This window comes from Antechinus flavipes, chromosome 2 (genome assembly GCF_016432865.1).
Source record: "Antechinus flavipes isolate AdamAnt ecotype Samford, QLD, Australia chromosome 2, AdamAnt_v2, whole genome shotgun sequence".
Taxonomy (NCBI): domain Eukaryota; kingdom Metazoa; phylum Chordata; class Mammalia; order Dasyuromorphia; family Dasyuridae; genus Antechinus; species Antechinus flavipes.
The window spans coordinates 337,045,686-337,065,887 of NC_067399.1; the positions used below are offsets into that span (position 1 = coordinate 337,045,686).

A 20,202-nucleotide genomic window follows, 5' to 3' on the forward strand; every position below is an offset into this window, starting at 1 on the left:
GATCAAATGAAAACCTGTGGAGTTGCCCAAACCATTCTGTCTAGTCATTATCAAACGGTATCACAATCTGAAGCAGGAAGGTCGTGAGCCAAAAGATTTTTTTTTTCATAATGGAGAATATTGAAGTACCATGCTATATGAACTCTCCTTATAACAACCCTAGTGTCCATAAGGAAGGCAAATAGCACCTCCTGAATCACATTGGACTAGAAAGAAGTTTAAAAAAAAAAAAGTTGTCAACTCACTGTTACAAATATTTCAGAAATGATCAATGTAGCCTAGTCTTCAGGATTTAATGTTATGATATAACCTTGATATATGATATCAACTGAGTATTTTTTTTTCTGTATTTCCATAGTTGAGGTTAATAGAAAACAGTTTCCTTTATCTAAGAAGGAGTTGTCACTATACATCATCACAATATTCCCTAGGGCTGCCTGAACTAATAGAGTCCTAAAAAAGAATCCCCTTCTTGAGGGCATTTACATACATTACTAGATTGACTAGGGTAAGTAACACTCCAGTGGCAGAAAATCCTGCATTGGATGGAGGCCCATGTGAGGATCAAATGTCAGGAAATTATTTCAGCCTTCTTTAAGGGTTTCCATTTGACCCTCCCCTTGATAACAAGCATAGAGATTACCTAAAGACCTCATACAGGCACCACTCCTGTGCACTCCATTCCCAGAATACAGTCATTATAACCATGACCTCACAGTGTGATCTTCATTTCCCAGAGTCCTAAATGTTCCTCCATTCGATCATCAGTTCATCCAAAATTTTTCATGAAACTGCTGTCATCTGTGTTGCTATTGGAGATTCTTTCATGTAAAGTAATTTGGCTGCCATTTATTTGGACTCCTCCCTCCCTCCCACTCCTCCTAATCTCTTTGACTTAGTCACATACCTCTTGTCCCTTTGAGGACATATTGCATGGCCTGAGAGGGACTGATCCCTGACAGCTGCCAAGTATACAGAGTTTAGGTGATTTAGGATTGCCAGGTTGGGGAGGAGCATTAAGTTTGGACAGAGAAGAAGAACCAACCTTCCTTGCTCTGATCCTGGCTATCATGATAGAGTTTTACTAGTATCCACCTAATCTGGCCAATGATTGATTGCTTCCTTATCAAGCTGTGTTCTAAGAGCCTCACTCAGATTGCCCTGCTACTTCCCACTTAGGGCAACATGTATTTCTCTTCTTTCTGTCTCCATAGTATCTACCTCAACACTTAGCTCAGTGCCTGATACATAGCAAACACTTAAATATTTATTGATTGAATAATTGTATTGACAATTCTGCTTGGTTGGTCACTGCTGTTCTATGCCCACACTTCTTTGTTATGTTTCAGGGAGGTTGCTGGGTAATGTGGGATTTGATGCTTTTCTTCATTTTTTTCTTTAACTGGTCGAAGATTTTTCTTGTGACATCCAGAGTATCCTTGCCATGGCCAGTTGTTTCTAACTGTGCAGTTCTCCTGTATTACACATTTGTATTGTCCCTTCCTCATTTTTATTGTGAGGTGAGTAATGATGCCTTTTTGATCCAGTCCTTCTATGGCTGCCAGATATAATAAGCTGGGCCTAATACAGCTGATAGTTCAGTTTCTTCACTGGAAATGATATGCTCATAGATTACTCAAAAGTTAACAAAAGTAGGTATCCTTAGCCATGGTATACAATAAATGGATACAGCTCTTGTTCAAACTTCTTCATCTCTCTGCAGAGATGATTACTTGGGGATGAGCATCTACCAGGTCTGAAGGGCCCTACCTTTTAATGAGGTAACCTCTTTTTATGCCTTTAGGAAACTGGGAAGCAGCTTGAAAAACTTGAAACTTTTGCCTCTGGGCCAATAAAATTTCATAACAGTTTCTTTGTCTTTTGGGGAAAAACCTGCCTTGCCTTCATAATGGGTGGCAGATATCACAGAAATGTTACTACAAAGTTGAGTTCATTAGCAGTTCCTTGTTCATTCATCAAAGTGAGCTTTTTTTTCCCCTAGTGATCATTAAATAATTTATATTTTTCCTTTTGAAACTTATTCATATCCTTTATCTTTTGTGGAATATTTACTCATAAATTTTAACTGCTTATAACAAATGTTTTTCATACATATTTGCTATAAATATTGCCCTAATCTGTTATTTTTCTTTTTTAATATATTGGATTTTAGATTTATTCTAATCCAGTGAAACACATTTACCATATCTTTAAAATCTGTTTAAGTGGAAAAAAAAATCATTACCCATCCACTTACTGTGATACTTTGTTGAATCTCTGATCTCATTTATGCAGGTGAATGGTAATGTTAGCTGGCGTTTTTATAATGCTTTAAGGTTTGCCAAGCACTTCACAAATATTTTCTCATTTGATTCATACCAAATCCTTGGGAAGTTGGTGCTATTATTATCTCCATTTTACAGACAATGAAACTGAGGTAGACAACAAATTAAGTGGCTTGCCTTTAGCCACAAACCAGTTTAGTGTGTGAGTATTTGAACATTTGTATTCCTGATTCTGGATCCAGTGCTGATTCTATCACTCTACCTAGCTGCCTCTAAAAAAACTTCTCTATTTAAGAATGCCAGTCACATTTCTTTTCACTCTTTTCTTTGTCCATATCATCCTGTAAATTTTTAGTAGTTGGGTTGGAAGAAATAACAACCATCATGCTTGAAGGATTAACGGATCTCTTGCTATTATTGTTGAATATTTGAACATATCTTAGGTAGTTTAGACATGTTCTACCTAACCAAATTTTTTTTTCTAACCAAATATTTTTCAAAAAAATAATAAACGAAAAGTAAGTAGTGAAATCTTACATTTTTAGCTCTTTCAAATCAGTTCTATGATTGTTGCAACATGATGTCTTGTTGAATTCCATTTGCAAAATCTTATCTCTTCTCTTCTTGTGCCTTCATCAAGGATGACCTCAATATTTACTGTTTTATAGAGATAGGAAAGTGGATATACGAATTATTTTAACATGCCAATTGTTATGTATAAAAACCAGTGTTACTAATGAAAAGTTATCAGTATCTTATTTACAGGTGGTTTATCTCCTCTTCTCATTTAGAAATCCTTTCAATTATGTCACCCCAGTACCCTTAAAAATCATTTTCCCCAACCTCTTTTGTGTATGTTTCATCTAGGCTAGGTGCTATGACAGTGAGCAATGTGACAACTGTTTTCTTTAACATCTCAGATCTCTCCTACAGCAAACATATCTAGGGTTGTGATATTTGAATCCAATTGTGACTTCTCCTTTGTCATTCATAAAGAAAATAATTTCTTATACAAATAGTAATAGATATTTTATACTTTAGAGTTGTAAGCTTTTGTTTGTTTTTGGTCTGTTTGTTGTCCTTCCAGCTTGTTTTTAAATGCTCTTGGAATTTTTTGACTCAATTGGATCTTTTATGCTATGCTTTCCTGGCCCTAGGTGTAGCATACTCTTTGTTATATGCATTTCCTCTAAAAATGTATAGCTTTCATTTACATAATTATAAATTAAAAGTATATAATGTGCTTCATATATACATGCATATCAACTCATTTGTTCTTCATAAGCAACATCTGAAACTCATAGTGTAAGTATTATCATCTCTATTTATAAATGAGTTAATTAGGTGGTTCAATGGATGGCAAGTTGAAGTCAGAAAGATCTGTTCCATTCCAGCCACAGATACTTAGAAGCTGTGTGACCTTGAACAAGTCATTTTCTCTTTATTTGCCTTAGTTCATTTCTGTAATATAGGATTATACTGAAGAAGGAAATGGCAAATCATTCCAGTATCTTCACCAAGAAAACTTCAAGTAAAGGCCTCATTTCCAAAATATATAGAGAATTGACTCTTATAAATTAAAGAAATCAAGCCATTCTCCATTTGATAAATGGTCAAAGGATATGAACAGACAATTTTCAGATGATGAAATTGCAACTATTTCTACTCATATAAAAGAGTGTTCCAAATCACTATTGATCAGAGAAATGCAAATTAAGACAACTCTGAGATACCACCACACACCTGTCAGATTGGCTAAGATGACAGGAAAAAATAATGATGAATGTTGGAAGGGATGCGGGAAAACTGGGACACTGATGCATTGTTGGTGGAGTTGTGAATGAATCCAACCATTCTGGAGAACAATTGGGAATTATGCCCAAAAAGTTATCAAACTGTGTATACCCTTTGATCCAGCAGTGTTACTTCTAGGCTTATATCCCAAAGAGATACTAAAGAAGGGAAAGGGACCTGTATGTGCCAAAATGTTTGTGGCAGTCCTGTTTGTAGTGGCCAAAAACTGGAAACTGAGTGGATGCCCATCAACTGGAGAATGGTTGAGTAAATTGTGGTATATGAATGTTATGGAATATTATTGTTCTGTAAGGAACGACCAGCAGGATGATGACCAAGAGAGGGTTGAAGAGACTTACATGATGCTCAGTGAAATGAGCAGAACCAAGAGATCATTATATACCTCAACAACGATACTGTATAAGGATGTATTCTGATGGAAGTGGATTTCTTCGACAAAGAGAAGATCTAACTAAATAAAGACCTGCATTTGATAAGAGAATCAATTCTAGACACTAAAGAACAGAGTAGCCTATGCAAAAGCTTATTGTGTAATGCCAAATTTTAGGGAATAACATCTAGACCAGATTGTAGAGTGAAAGAAAATAATCTGACTATTTATAAAGGTAGGTGAGTATAGGCTTGTGAAGAATTTTAAATGCCAAGAGGAAAAACTGGCATTTTATCCCAGAGCTGTAGTGAACTAATGAAAATTCTTGAGTAGGAAAGTGCTGTGATAAGACTTAAGATTTTAAAAAAACAATTTAAGATGTTGTGCAGCAGATGGATTAACGAGGATAGAGACTTTAGGGAGGGAACTAATCAAGAAGTTGATACAATACATTCAGTGAAATGTAATGAAGATCTAAAGTAGGATTTTTGCTGTATGACTGCAGAGGAGATTAATATTAATGATGTTATAGGCATTGAATGAAGATTTAGCACTTCTTTGGATATGAGTCAACCTTTACAGCCCTATTTTAAGTCCTTGAATGCACTCTCAACTACTGTAGCCTCTATTATCACCTTTCATCTCTGAATCCCTACAACTTAGTGGCTGTAGTAGCTTTAATCAGTGTGGGAATTCCTTTAATTGTTGGCTATATCAATATGAGTCCATATAGTACATTGAGATAAGCTCTGGACTAAGATTCACAAGATGGGTTTCAGTCCTGGTTCTGCCATTCAGTAACTATTTAGACTAATCACTTATGAACTTTGGTTTTCACATTGTAATGTAGGGTAATAATACCTTCCTAGATACCTCAAGAGGTAATGTAGTAGTGGTTAGAGGACTAATGTTAAGAGTCAGTAAGATCTGTCCAGTCTCTGACAGACTAACTAAATGTGATCATAGAAAAGTTATTTATGTTCTCATTTCCTTGCCCCCAGGCACCTCCTTAAGATTCCACATAGTGATCTTAAACTTTGCTTAGGAATGTCATATATGCTATAGGAATTAAGCCATTTTGTATTCAAGAAAGAGGTTTTTATTCCAGATATTTAAGTCTGCTTCTTTTCTGTTCTAATCTCTCTGTGAATAAAAAAAGTCATCTAAAAATGTGTTTTGCAGCATATGAGGATCATATGAACCATGAAACTATAGAATCACCATAAACATAAGCATTTAAGAGGTGTAACCTTTTCCCCCACAGGTATCCAAGGCTTTATTCCTCCTAAGTAAGCACACACACACAGCACAGTGGGCAGGATAGTAGTGTAATCGCATAGTGGTCTTTATTAGAGCCTTTCTGGGCTGGGTTGTTTTGAGGAACTGAGAGTTTATAGGAATCTGTCTGAGCTAGTTTTCTGACACAGCAGGGGAAGTTCTGGGTTCAGTATGTCAATATTGTAAGTAACTTCAGATTCATGAATACTATAAGAAACTTGTGATATGCCTAGTAAGAAATAGTCTGGATCCATGGATCCAACCATTCTGGAGAGCGATTTGGAACTATGCTCAAAAAGTTATCAAACTATGCACATGCACACCCTTTGATCCAGCAGTGTTACTACTGGACTTATATCCCAAAGAGAGCTTAAAGAAGGGAAAGGGACCTGTATGTGCAAAACTGTTTGTGGCAGCCCATTTTGTAGTGGCAAGAAACTGGAAACTGAGTGGATGCCCATCAATTGGAAAATGGCTGATTAAATTGTGGTATTTGAATGTTATGGAATATTATTGCTGTGTAAGAAACAATCAGCAGCATGATTTCAGAAAGTCCTGGAGAGAGTTACATGAACTGATGCTAAGTGACATGAGCAGAACCTGGAGATCATTATACACGGCAACAAGAAGATTATACGATGATTGATTCTGATGGACAGGACTCTCTTCAACAATGAGATGATTCAAACCAGTTCCAATTGTTCAGTGATAAAGAGAGCCATCTACACCCAGAGAGAGAGAGGACTATGGGAACTGAGTGTGGAACACAACATAGCATTCTCACTCTTTCTGTTCTTTGCTTGCATCCTCCTCCTCCTCCTCTACTACTGGTTTGATTTGATTTTTCTTGTGCAGCACAATAATTTATAAATGTGTATGCATATATTGGTTTTAACATATATTTCTACCCTGTTTAACATGTATTGGACTACTTTCCATTTAGTGGAGGGTGTGGGGGAAAGGAGGGAAAAGGAACACAAGGTTTTGCAAGGGCTAATGTTAAAGAATTATCTGTACATATGTTTTGAAAAATAAAAAGCTTTAATAAAAAATAAAATGAGAAATTAGATTTAAAAAAATAAATATTCAGTTTTAATCCAATTCACAGGTCAGTCCATCCTTTGGATAGAAAGGGAGCATCAGCAAGTGATTAGTAAAGTCATTAGCCATTCCATCTTCACAGAGGACTTCAATTAGGTCTTGCTGAAGTTATAACTTCACCCATATAATGATTCCCATCTGTGAATCCCCAACAAGTAGTCATCTGCTTGCCGTTTGAGGACCTTCATTCAGAGTGCATTGACCACTTTTATCTAAAATCACTTTCAATTTTTAACAGTTTTATTAGAAAATTTATCTTGATGCTGAACCAAAAATATGTGTGCCTATAACTGCCTGTAGACCATAGTTGAGTACATTTCAAGAGACATTCAACTCCTATTGTGTTAGGGTATTCTGGAGTCAAACACAACATTTGATCCTTCCTCTCTATGAGAATCCTTTAACTGATTTCAATCTAATCTTATGATTGCCATAAGTTTCTTTTCTCCTGATGAACACTTTTGCAATTCATTTATATGAATTTATTTATTTATTAATTAATTTATGTGACATGCTTCTGAGTTCTATTGTCATTTTCCTTTTTTTTTTTTTTTTTAAACCTTTTTCTGGTTATGATTCAGTTTGCATATTGACCCCTATCAAAATGTGCTTCTTTGAATTGAATTCAATACTCAGATTGCATTGTTTATAGTAAATGACATTGTGTCAGTAGATTGATGTTTTTATTGATGTGGCATTTCCCTTTATCAATATAGATCACAGTTCATCTATACCTTCATTTCTTGGTCAATTCTTATCATAGTCTTCTATAGTTGATCCATAGAATATTCATCTGGTATATTGGAGGCCTTCCTGTAGAACTTTAACATATTTAGTTATAGAGTTTCTTGCTTTTGTTCTCTGGGGAGTCCAAAATGTTTTTCTACAGAGAGAAGAGTGAATCCAGGAGGAAGAAAAGTATTCAACACCAGTGTCACATGTTGTAGAAAGGTCAAGAAGGATGAGGATGGAGAAAGGACCATTACATTTAGCATTTAAGTGATTATGGTAACCTGATTCAATCAATCAACCAACTAGCACTCATTAAACATCTGCTATGTGATAGGCACTGAGTTAAGTGTAGGGAATTCAAAGAAAGGAAAAAGCAGTTTCCTTTGAGAAGGAGCTCCTAATCTAATGAGTGAGACAATATGCAAGCAAATAGAATATATACAGAATAAATTGGGGATAGACTCAGAAGGAATGTACTAAAATTAAAAATTACTTAGATAGTAGTTTCAGTTGAGTTGTTGAGGTCAGAAGCAAAGATTGTAAAGCGTTGTTAGATAAATGAAAAGATGGAGGTAAGTGTAGACAACTTACAGATGGACACATGCACATTGTTGTCTCCTTTGTTAAAATCCTCAGTGGCTTAAGGAGAGCAGGAAACTAAAGTTTTTTGCTTTTCTAACTAAAATTACTATGTATAGATTCTTAACTGAGAATAAGAAAACTATTATTAATCATTGCATTTTTCCTCCTCTTTCCTTACCTTGTTTATAGATGGTAAAAAAAATTGGAAATAAAGTTGTTAGTGAATAATATGAACATATTAAACAAGTGCTTAAAATGCAGCACTTGCTAACGACTCTATTGTGTCAAACCACTTTGTAGAGTTAGTCTGTTGTTAATTTAGGCATGCACAGTAAAAACTTGGCCTGAGAATTCTGAACTGTGGCAATGATTTTTAATGTGCATGTGTTTATTATTAATGGTGTTACTTTATTCAGTGGGGCTATTACAAGGCATTATGTGTTAGCTATGGAAAATGTAATAGTTTTACTTGATGTATAAATATAATAGTTCATTTTTAGCTCTTGAGAGGTAAATGTAGAACTGAAAATTAATAATACTATAAAGTATTCCCTTTATAAGTGAATTACTCTGTAGCTTAAAAAAAGTAGAGATTTAGAAATACTTAGTCTACATTGGTATAATAGAATATATTGTCATTGATCTTAGGAAATAAGGCTGTGGTGACAACACACGATGGCCGATCATTTCTATGTTTTTAATAACAATTACTCTATTTAGCTTCTCTACCTTCCAGAGTTCTTAAGAGGATTGAGTTAGTATGTTTAAAGGATTTTGCAAACCTTAAATGAATGAATTGCATATGTATATGTATATCTCAAAATGTCTGGCCTGGAATCAGGAAGACTTTCATCTTCCCGAATCCAGATTTGGCCCTATATCCTTTATAGCTGTGTGTACTTGGGCAAGACACTTAACCCTGTTTATCTCAGTTCATCATCTGTACAATGATCTGGAAAAGGAATGGCAAACCTCTTCATTATTTATGATAAGAAAATCCCAATTGGGTGGACATGAAGAGTTAGACATAATTGAAAACAGCTGAACAAAATCATATATTTATATTGTATATTATATATAATATATATTACATGCTATATATTGTATAACATCTTATACATCATGTCATGTATATATTATGTGTGATAACATATCTATATATTCCTTTTAGAAAATGTTTATAGTGAGTCACACTTAACAACATTGGGAATAGGAACCTATTAATATTCAACTTACAGACTAATCAGAAACTCTTGGAGGAAAATAAAATTTTAATTATAACAATTCCTGCTGATGGTACTAGCCTTCATGGTTTAATGTAGATCTTTTTTTCACATGAGAAGGGGGTGATTATGGAAGCAGTAGTTTACATTGCTCTTATACTTGTGAATGGCCTTTGAAAGAGGCTAATAAATTGCCTTGGACTAATTACTTTAGTGACATGTGTGGCAGAGGGATGGGGTGGGGTGGGGTGATTTATTTTTTAGACTATTTTAGACCTCTAGTTCATACTTGGTTTCCACCTTCATCTTGGCCCTTTGAACATCATCTGTATTGATTTTGAGAGTGAGAGAATGAAAACTAGGTGGTAAAGTGGTTAAAAAAAAAAAAAAAAAACTGACCTTGGAGTTAGGAAGAGACTGAGTTAATATCCTGCCTCAGACTTTGGGATCTTGGACACGTCACTTACTTACAGTGTTTCAGTTTGCTCATCTGTAAAATGGGATGAAGGTTAGATTCAGTTGGCCTCATTGAATGCCTTTTCTAGTGTTGATTCTGAAGGAAACTGGAGGAGCACTCTGGCAATATCCTGGTTTTTCTCTGCCATTTTGGCTCTGCCTCTCCCCAAAGTCTGTTCCAAATCTAAATCTGATTCTCTATCAATAAAAAAATCGGCAGTAACTCCAAAATTCTATAGATTTGTTATGTTGAGAATCTTTATTCATAGGATCCCAAACCTTTAATCTCCATGGTGATTTTGCCTTACCAATCATCCTCTCTTATGTGTTTTCAATTTCTGCCTCTCTGATATTATCCTCCACTCATTTCAGAAACATCTGTGCTAAAAATATGACTAATATGGAAATGTTTTACATAATTGCACATGTATAAAATATATCAGATTGTTTACCATTTCAGAAAAGAAGAAAAAGGAAAGGAGGAAGAGCTAGAATTCAGAACTCAAAACTTAAAAAAAAATTTTAAAAATGTTTTTACATTTTATTGGAGGAAGGGCATAATAAAATAATATATAAAAAATCCTAAGAACAATAAGAAAAATAAAATTCTCTTGACCTAACTTACTCCCTCAAGCTATTCTCATATATTTTTCCCCTTAAAATTTTAAAAAGAATATTCTAGTTTTCTACTAATTTCATAATAGTTTTTTTGTCTTCACTAATTTACTAAAACAGTTTTTGTTATCCAGTCCCCCTTCCACTAATTATCCTTCTTAACCTCTATGGCAATTGGCCTTGTTGAATACTTCTTTCTTCCTGATACTTTCTTTTCATGGTTCTCCTTCTATCTGTCAGATTACTCTTCTGTTTCCTCTGCAGTTTTCTCTATCTTCTTCTACATGCCAGTGAATTTAGGGTTCCCCAGTATTCTGTCTTAAGCTTTCTTTTTTTGTCCTACCAATATATTCCTTCTCTTGGCTATCTCAATTCCTATGACTTCATATATGACAGATTTGGCCATCCTTAGATGAGTCCTAAATTCCTTTCTCTACATAAGCTTTTCTCCAAGTCTCCTGCCCTGTGTTTTAAATCACTTATAATAAATTTGAATTCTCCTCATTCATGTCTAAAACTAAACTCTTTGCTAATAGAGAACTTGTCTTCCAAAAACTGACCTCCCTTAATTTTTCTATTTCTATTAGTGGCACTATCATGTTCTTAATCATATATACAATAATCTTAGCTGCCTCATAAACTCTATGCCCTCCACAACATACTTCAGTCAATAAATTAAAAGCCCTCTTGATCCTACTTTTTCAGTATCTCTCACCTCCCTAGGTTAGGCACTTTTGTTAATCTCATCTGGTCTTCCTGCCTATGACTGTCCCCAATACAATCCATTCTTCTCAATGCTGTCTCAGAAATATTCCTAATACTATTTTTCATCCCTTGTTTTCATTCTCCTTTATTCTGCTGCTGCCCTTGCTCATGTAGTACCCCATATCTAAAAGAGGCTCCCTCTTCATTTCTATCTGTTGAAATCCCTCTTTTCCTTCCCTCTTTTGAAATTCTTTTTTTTTTCTTGTTCCAGTGCCCAAGTCAGATAATATAGCCTTTCAGCTTCTCTTGTTGAAAGTAAAGAAATCTCTTCCTCTTCAAATTTCTGTTCATGTTTTACTCCTTTATACTAGTTGCATATCCTGATGTGTTGTCAATTATATTGTGTATATGTAGTCCTCACTCTTCTGTCCTGAATTAGATTGCAAGCTTTTTTGAAAATGTTTTGGAGCAAAACTACAAAACATTTTCCACACAAATTAAGTCTGATCTAACCAACTGGAAAAATATTAAATGCTCTTGGATTGGGCAAGCAAATATAATAAAGATGACAATCTTTATTTACTAAACTAATCTATTTATTTAGCGTTATACCATTCAGACTCCCAAAAAACTATTTTGATGACTTAGAAAAAATAACGACAAAGTTCATATGGAAAAACAAAAGGTCAAGAATTTCGAGAGAATTAATGAAAAAAAAAATCAAATGAAGGTGGCCTAGTTGTACCTGCTCTAAAATTAATATTATAAAGCAGCGGTTACTGAAACCATCTGGTATTGGCTAAGAAATAAACTAGTTGATCAATGGAATAGGTTAGGTTCAAATGACAAAATAGCCAATAACTTTAATAATTTAGTGTTTGACAAACCCAAAGACCCCAGTTTTGGGGATAAGAACGCATTATTTGCAAAAATTGCTGGGAAAATTGGAAATTAGTATGGCAGAAACTAGGCATTGACCCACACTTAACACCATACACCAAGATAAGGTCAAAATGGGTTCATGACCTAGGTATAAAGAATGAGATTATAAATAAATTGGAAGAGCATAGGATAGTTTATGTCTCAGACTTGTGGAAGAGGAAGGAATTTATGACCAAAGAAGAACTAGAGATCACTATTGACGACAAAATAGAAAATTTTGATTATATCAAATTGAAAAGTTGTTGTATAAACAAAAGTAATACAAACAAGATTAGAAGGGAAGCGATAAACTGGGAAAACATTTTTACAGTCAAAGGTTCTGATAAAGGCCTCGTTTCCAAAATATATAGAGAATCAAGCCATTCTCCAATTGATAAATGGTCAAAGGATATGAACAGATAATTCTCAGATGAAGAAATTAAAACTATTTATAGCCATATGAAAATATGCTCCAAATCATTATTAATCAGAGAAATGAAAATTAAAACAACTTTGAGATACTACTACACACCTGTCAGATTGGCTAGAATGACAGGGAAAGATAATGTGGAATGTTGGAGGGGTTGTGGGAAAACAGGGATACTGATACATTGTTGGTGGAATTGTGAACACATCCAGCCATTCTAGAGAGCAATTTGGAACTATGCTCACAAAGTTATCCACCTGTGTATACCCTTTGATCCAGCAGTGTTTCTACTGGGCTTATACCCCAAAGAGATAACTAAAGAAGGGAAAGGGACTTGTATGTGCCAAAATGTTTGTGGAAGCCCTATTTGTAGTGGCTAGAAGCTGGAAAATGAATGGATGCCCATCAATTGGAGAATGGTTGAGTAAATTGTGCTATATGAATGTTATGGAATATTATTATTCTGTAAGAAATGACCAGCAGGATGAATACAGAGAGGACTGGCGAGACTTACATGAACTGATGCTGAGTGAAATGAGCAGGATCAGGAGATCATTATATACCTCAACAACGATACTGTTTGAGGATGTATTCTGATGGAAGTGAATCTCTTCGATAAAGAGATCTAACTCAGTTTCAATTGATCAAGGATGGACAGAAGCAGCTACACCCAAAGAAAGGACACTGTAAAATTAATATAAACTGCTTGCATTTTTGTTTTTCTTCCCAGGTTATTTTTACTTTCTGAATCCAATTCTGCCTGTGCAACAAGAGAACTATTCAGTTCTGCACACATATATTGTATCTAGGATATACTGTAACCTATTTAACATGTATAGGACTGCTTGCCATCTGGGGGAGGGGGTGGAGGGAGGGAAGGGCAAAGTCAGAATAGAAATGTGTGCAAGGGATAATGTTGTAAAAAATTACCCAGGCATGGGTTCTGTCAATAAAAAGTTATTTAAAAAAAAGAAAGAAAGAAAGAAAGAGTTTTGGAAAGAGCATTTGATGTGGTAATGCCCTGATCAGCTGTTTGATTTTCAGCAAACTAAATCAGCTCTGTGGATCTCAGTTGCCTTCTAAAATGAAGATGTCAAACATGTGATTCACAGAACTCTCAAATGTGAACTGAACCAAATTTTAATGTTAGTGGGACATATTTAACAAAATAAAAACTAAATAAAATAGGGAAAATATTACATTTTATGAGATGAACCAAATCAATTCCAATACAGCAGTAATGAATTGAACCAGCTACACCCAAGGAAAGAACTCTGGGAGGTGACTATGAACCACTGTATAGAATTCCCAATCCCTCTATTTTTGTCTGCCTGCATTTTTGATTTCCTTCACAGGCTAATTGTACACTATTTCAAAGTCTGACTCTTTTTGTGCAGCAAAATAACTTTTTGGACCTGTTTACATATGTTGTATTTAATTTATACTTTAACATATTTAACATGTATTGGTCAACCTGCCATGTGGGGGAAGGGGTGGGAGGAAGGAGGGAAAAAATTGGAACAAAAGGACTTGCAACTGTCAATGCTGAAAAATTGCCTATGCATTTATCTTGTAAATAAAAAGCCATAATTAAAAAAAAAAATCAGTAAAAAGAAAAAAAAGAAAAAAAATATTACTTTTTCTTTTTTTAATAACTTTTTATTGACAGAACCCATGCCAGGGTAATTTTTTACAGCATTATCCCTTGCACTCACGTCTGTGCTGATTTTTCCCAAAATATTACATTTTAAATCTGGGTCCATATGTAGCCTGCAATTAATTCTCCATATCTGTTTGAGTTTGACACCACTGCTCTAGGTCAACTTTTAAGATACTTTCCAGCTTCTGTGATCTTATTATCCTTATATTAAAAATGCATAATCTGTATCTTCCATATAGAAGGAATTTCTGTCATTTAAAAAAATAAATTTTTTACATGTCTGTGTTACAGTTGTTGATGCTGTGTAATATATAGCTGGAGTATAAGGGGTAAGTTGGTGTTTGAATATGAGAAGGGGAAAAAATATCAATTAATTTCCAGAGGCCTTTTCTTTTTTCTTCTGACTCTTACCAGCATGCTTTTTTGTCTTTCTTAAATGAAAACATCAGAGACATATCCATATTGGGTGGTATAAGTCACAAAAGAACATCGTTTCTAAAAAATCATCTCTGAAGTTTATGTTACTAGTGTAATTTATGTTATACTGTGTATTGATTAGATGCCAGGTCTTTCATAAATTCAAACCAGGTAAAATGTGGAGAAGTTTCTCATAAAATCTGTAGTTAATCTCCTTTCACCCTAGAAAAATTGGCATTTGATTTGTTTTACTTTCCCAAGGGTCTTCAGCTTCCTATCACTACTCATTCTAATAAGTTGTTGAATATAGGACAGATTTTATCATACTTTCCAAAAATACAAAACAAATTTGTGCCTGAGTACTTTAACCATTAGAAACCCTCCTCCTTTTTGAGAGAAACCCTCTCTCTCTTTTGGTGGGTCTTTTTCCCCCATGACTAAATATGGTGCCAGCAGAGGGTAATAGATTAAAAGGTCCAACCCCTTCATTTTGCAGATGTTGACATTTAGACCCAGAGAGATTTGATGACTTGTTCAAAGTTAACACAGGTAGTAGAAGATGGCAAAACCTAGTACTCAAACCCATCTTCTCTGAGATGGGTCCAAAATTAACAACTCTTTCTACTGCACCAAGTTCTCTCACTAATGTCTGGGCTGTACCCCACTGCATGGATTTCTTTAGTACAACAAAGACAAGGTCTACAGGTTTTCTCCTTTCCTTTGTGATCCTTTGTCTTGTTACACAAACTTGTTGGCACAGTTTTCTGGTTACATTGGTCTCTCCACTACTATCTAGGACAAGATTCACAGTTTCCAACCTCCCCATTGTATCCCCTTCACTCTTGTCAATATCTCCATTTATCACCAGCTCCTTAAGACATGTTATTCCCTCTGAAACTATATGAATGAACAGGAGTATCTCTAGATCCTTGCACTGTTCATTGTGTCAATCTCCTTTTCATGGTTTCCGTCCTCATATGCCATCTAATCACCAAAGGTTTATTAAGCTTTTATTGTGTGCCAGACACTGGTCTAAGTCCTGGGGATACAAAGAAAGACAAAAACATAAAGGAACATTTGTAAATAAAGGTGGGAAACTGCATCAGTTAGCTAAATAGATATATAGAGAATAGAAAGAAGGTAGCATTGTGGGGGGAGGCTCAAGTTTGTAGGAAGACAAGAAGGCCTTCTGCGGGTAATATTTGTTTTATATCTTGAAAGAATCTAGAGATGTCAGGAAGCAGAAGATGAGAAAGGATTTCAGTCACGAGGAACAACCACTGTCAAGACATAGAGATGGAAGATAGAGTGTTTTGTGTAAGGAACTAGTGTGTAAGCATCCAAAAACAAATGGCTTTGTGCTCCAGGAATGAAGAGAGACGAAGTGCTTGCCCAAAGAAGACAGAAAACTTACCTATAAGCTTCTTTGAGTTGTTGTGCAGTCACTTCATTCATGTCCAATTCTTTGTGAAAACATTGAAGTTTTTTTGGAAAGGGTACTGGAGTGGTAAATTTCCTTCACCAGTTCATTTTACAGATGAGAAATTGAGGCAAACAGAATTATGTGACTTGTCCAGGGTCACACAGCTGGGAATGTCTGAGGCCAGATTTGAACTCACAGAGATGGTCTTCCTGATTTTCAGACCTAATACCCTAATTAACTGCCCCACAAGTCTCTTACATTGGTTTATTTCTTGAAATTCTTCCTGACTTTAAGTGTGTGTGTATGTGTATGCATACACACATTTTATTCTCAACTTAATAAATACCAAATAAAATGGGCATTTCCAGAAAAAGCTACAAGAATAGTAAATATATTTTTGCCTCATTTTCCCAAAGAAAGGCTAGCATAATTGTATAGAGTACCACTGAAGGGTTGGAATGTCTCTTTTCTAATACTATCTACTTGCGCCTTCATTCTGGTGTGGTCCTTCCTAACCCTCCCGCCCCCTTCCTCCCCTCCCGTCCCCTTCCTCCTCTCCTCCCCCACCCCTCCCACTGTTATCTGTTAATGACTAGCATTCCAGTTCCATTTAATCAGTTAACATAAATTAGCATTTTATTTGCTTATAAGATATATCAAGAATATAAGTGCAAACATTTCCCCTCAACACCTCAATGATTCACTCTCCATTATTCCACTTTGGTTTCTGGGGTAGAGTGGGATCAGGCTTAATGCAATTTCTAAAGTTCATTAAAAACTTAGTGAGTTCTAAAGGCAGCATCTCTGCTGGATGAGTTCTTGTCTCAGGTAGCAGTGACTTGAGCCCCAAAAGTTTCTGCTGCTTGTTCCTCAGGACATCCATATTTTGCTGGCTGAAAAAACAAATATGGACACCATTCCTTTACTGCTGTGCTTTGGAAGCTTACAAGTTGTAATCATTTCAAGTCTTGTTCCCCTGAGATAAAAGAATCAATGTCCCATGTCTGTCTCAAAGTGGGAGGGTTCCTCTTCCTTTACAACATAATTTCTTGCTGGAATGCCATCAGTCTAGAAGAAGTTACATGACAAGGTTGAAACCAAATTGACTGATGTTTTTTAAATGTCTGCCTCCTTTCTACTTTCAACTATGTAGCTGGAGTGCCTCAGAGAGACCCCTCATCACTACTTGGTTGGTAGAACAGAACAAGTAACTATCTTCTCAAGATCCAGATCTCTCCAAGGTGCTTCCATCACATATCATCATGACCATCCCCAGAAGCAAATTTCTCTGTGTCTTTCATGTAGGGAAATTGCTCACAGGAATTCTACAAACACTCATAAAAACTGTACTCTTTGACCAGTCTCTATTACATATGACACTACAATTCTCTGTTGAGTACTAGTTAATTTCTAAGTATATGACAAATTCAATATAAAAATTCAACCTGTAACTTTGCTATCTTGCTTGTCGTTTGTGTCTCAGTGTTTTTGTATACAATTTAAGATGATTTAAGTAAGTGCCTCAAAGTCAGTACATTAAATTGGACCCACATATAGTAGAGCTTTACCTTTTTCATGTTTCTCTAGCTACTCATGGTGGCTAAATAATAGGATAGATGTCAAAAGCTGGGAAACCATGCCTTTAAATATAGAAATAGATACTATTTGAAGGTTCGTTTATTAATGAAAATATTTTTGTGTCTCTTCTACATTGGGATAACACCTATGCAGCAGACTGTTTCCTGAATCAAGGACAGATGTTTGCTGTAATAATAAGACTTCTTTAGGTGTGAATGTGACAATAGGTAACAATACTCCATAGTCTCATTGAAAAAATGTAATAAATGTCACTCACCATAAGGTGTTCAGTGTATTTGTGTAATTGAAAACTCTAATTCCATTTATGAATTTTACCAAGATTTTTGATCTGCTATTCTTTAGTTAGATTTCTGTTGTTACCTTCTTTTTATAGGTCAATAATGACAGATCTGTACTACCTCAGTCAAGCAGATGGAGCAGGTGATTGGCGAGAAAGAGAAGCCAAAGATCTGACAGAGCTAGTCCAGAGGAGAATAACGTATCTTCAGGTAAGGTTAGGTTAAGCAGTAAACTTGAATTAAGAGAAAGAATAACATTGCTAGAATAAGTTGTTTAAGGTAACATTTTAGGTCAGAAAATCATAAGAACAGGAATAATTGTTGATGAATGAATGAATTAATGAAGCTCTAGTGATACAGGTATAAAAACAAAACATTCCTTGCCCTCAAGGAGCTTATATCCTAATAAGAAGATCCAACACATGTAGAGCCAACATATAAACCACATCCGTTTATGGTATTTTTCTTAATCAAATGTCTGATTCCAACTATGTTGGCTTTCTAACAAAGTAGACTAATAACTAAAAAGAATAACTGTATTAAATTTGTACTGATAATCTCCCTTCCCTCTCCTTTTGAACACCTTTTTATACTGCTATAGACAGCATAGTTTTATCATGGGCAGTGATCTTTATTTACTTTCTAAGATTGGGGAATGTTAAAATAAAATGATCCTCTCATATATATGTATCTGTCAGGGCACAAATTTTCCTACAGTAAAACTAGGAAAGATAGAAAGTCACGTTTTTAAGGAGACTATTAAGAACCATACTGATCTTGACATGTAGTTTTGTTCTCTTTTTCTCATGGCCATTCATCAGAGGTATCTCTAGGATGAGAAACACTTCACCTCCCGTAGGGTAGAGGTAATTATCCCTTATCAACGAGATACTCATTCAATGAACTCTAAACAGCTGGTAGTGCAGAACCATCATCTTCATTTAAAATGGAAATAGCTCTGTTTTCTAAGCATTTTCCATTTCCATTCTGTTCATTAAATTTTATCCCATAAAATTGTTATCTTTAAGCTATGATCTGGTCACAGTCTAATCCCCACCCCTCACCCCCACTATGGCATGTGCTTACCACCTGCTTCACTTAGTTTCTGTGTTTTCCTCCCAATTTTAAGTGGCCAAATGTTCTTAATTCAAGTGCTAATTCTCGCATATGATTGCTGATGATTATTGTTTCATATTAGAGTATATATTCATATGCTTATAAATTCCTTTGAGGATTTTAATCTAGAAGTTTAAAAAAAAAACCTTTTAAATTGCTCTAGTGAATTTGACCTTATATTATTTTTTTACTTTTAATTTCAGTCTTATCACTGACCTTCCATAAATCCTCATTTTATTCAGTTTTCAGTGTGAATTATTTTTGTGTATTGTGAAAGATTTTTCTACAAAGAAAACTTTTATGATGAGAAAAGCATTTTTCCAAAAGAACTTTAAATGTGTGCCCTTTTTGGTTCTAAATAAGAGAGTTCTTTTCTTTTTTTTTTTAAAGAGGACAGAAATCTTACATAAAAAGCTTCTCTAGAAAAATAATTTTCCTTCAATTATTTTATATGTTCATAGCCTGTTTTTCCTGCTGGGAGTTTACAGATTTCTTGGAAATGTAAAACAGTTCCACAATTTAATATGCAATTGTAGTCATTAGAATAAACATATTCAAGATTAAAGATTTTATTCCTAGATAAAAAGGTGACAGTCTACTTATATTTTATTGTTCTGGGCCTTGCTGAGTCAATAAACATTTATTAAGCACCTAATTTGTACTAGGTACTGTGCTAAGCCCTAAGATTACAAAAAGAAGAAAAAGAACTGCCTCTGAGGAGTTTACAATCTAGACAAGCTAGATAACAAGCAACCAAATCTATACAAGCTAACAAAGCCATTGTTTGCTTGGTTATGTAATTTATTTTGTGATCAAGTAGAAGGAAATTGAGATGATATTTCTCACAGTTTCTTAATAGAACTTTGTATGAAGTTTGGAGCTAACATGCCATTGTTCTTCTTTCATAAACTATGGTCTAGCCAAAGTGAACTCCTAGTTATCTTGTAATCTTGGCCCTATTATTTTTTGCCTCCATGGATTTGTACAATCCCCTTTTCTCATGTTTGAGATGCACCTCTCCATCTCTTCTTGTTCAAGACTTGTCTCAAGCACTAGATATTTGATAAATTCTTCTATAGTCCCCATAGTTATTAGTGTTTTTTCCCTCCTTAATTGCCTCTCTCTATATCACACATCTTAAATTCCCCAAGTAGAAAATAGGTCCTTTGTGGGTAAGGATCAATTTCATTGTACTTTTC

General features: G+C 34.9%; 1 protein-coding gene across 3 annotated transcripts in view; it reads left to right on the top strand.

Moving 5' to 3' along the window:
• FUT8 (fucosyltransferase 8) overlaps nt 1-20,202 on the top strand; it is a 425,078-nt gene that overhangs the window by 271,850 nt on the left and 133,026 nt on the right. For all 3 annotated transcript variants that reach the window (XM_051977839.1, XM_051977837.1, XM_051977838.1), the window contains one exon: nt 17,983-18,097. In XM_051977839.1, coding sequence (XP_051833799.1) covers nt 17,983-18,097 — 115 coding nt within the window. The remainder of the gene's footprint in view (nt 1-17,982; nt 18,098-20,202) is intronic.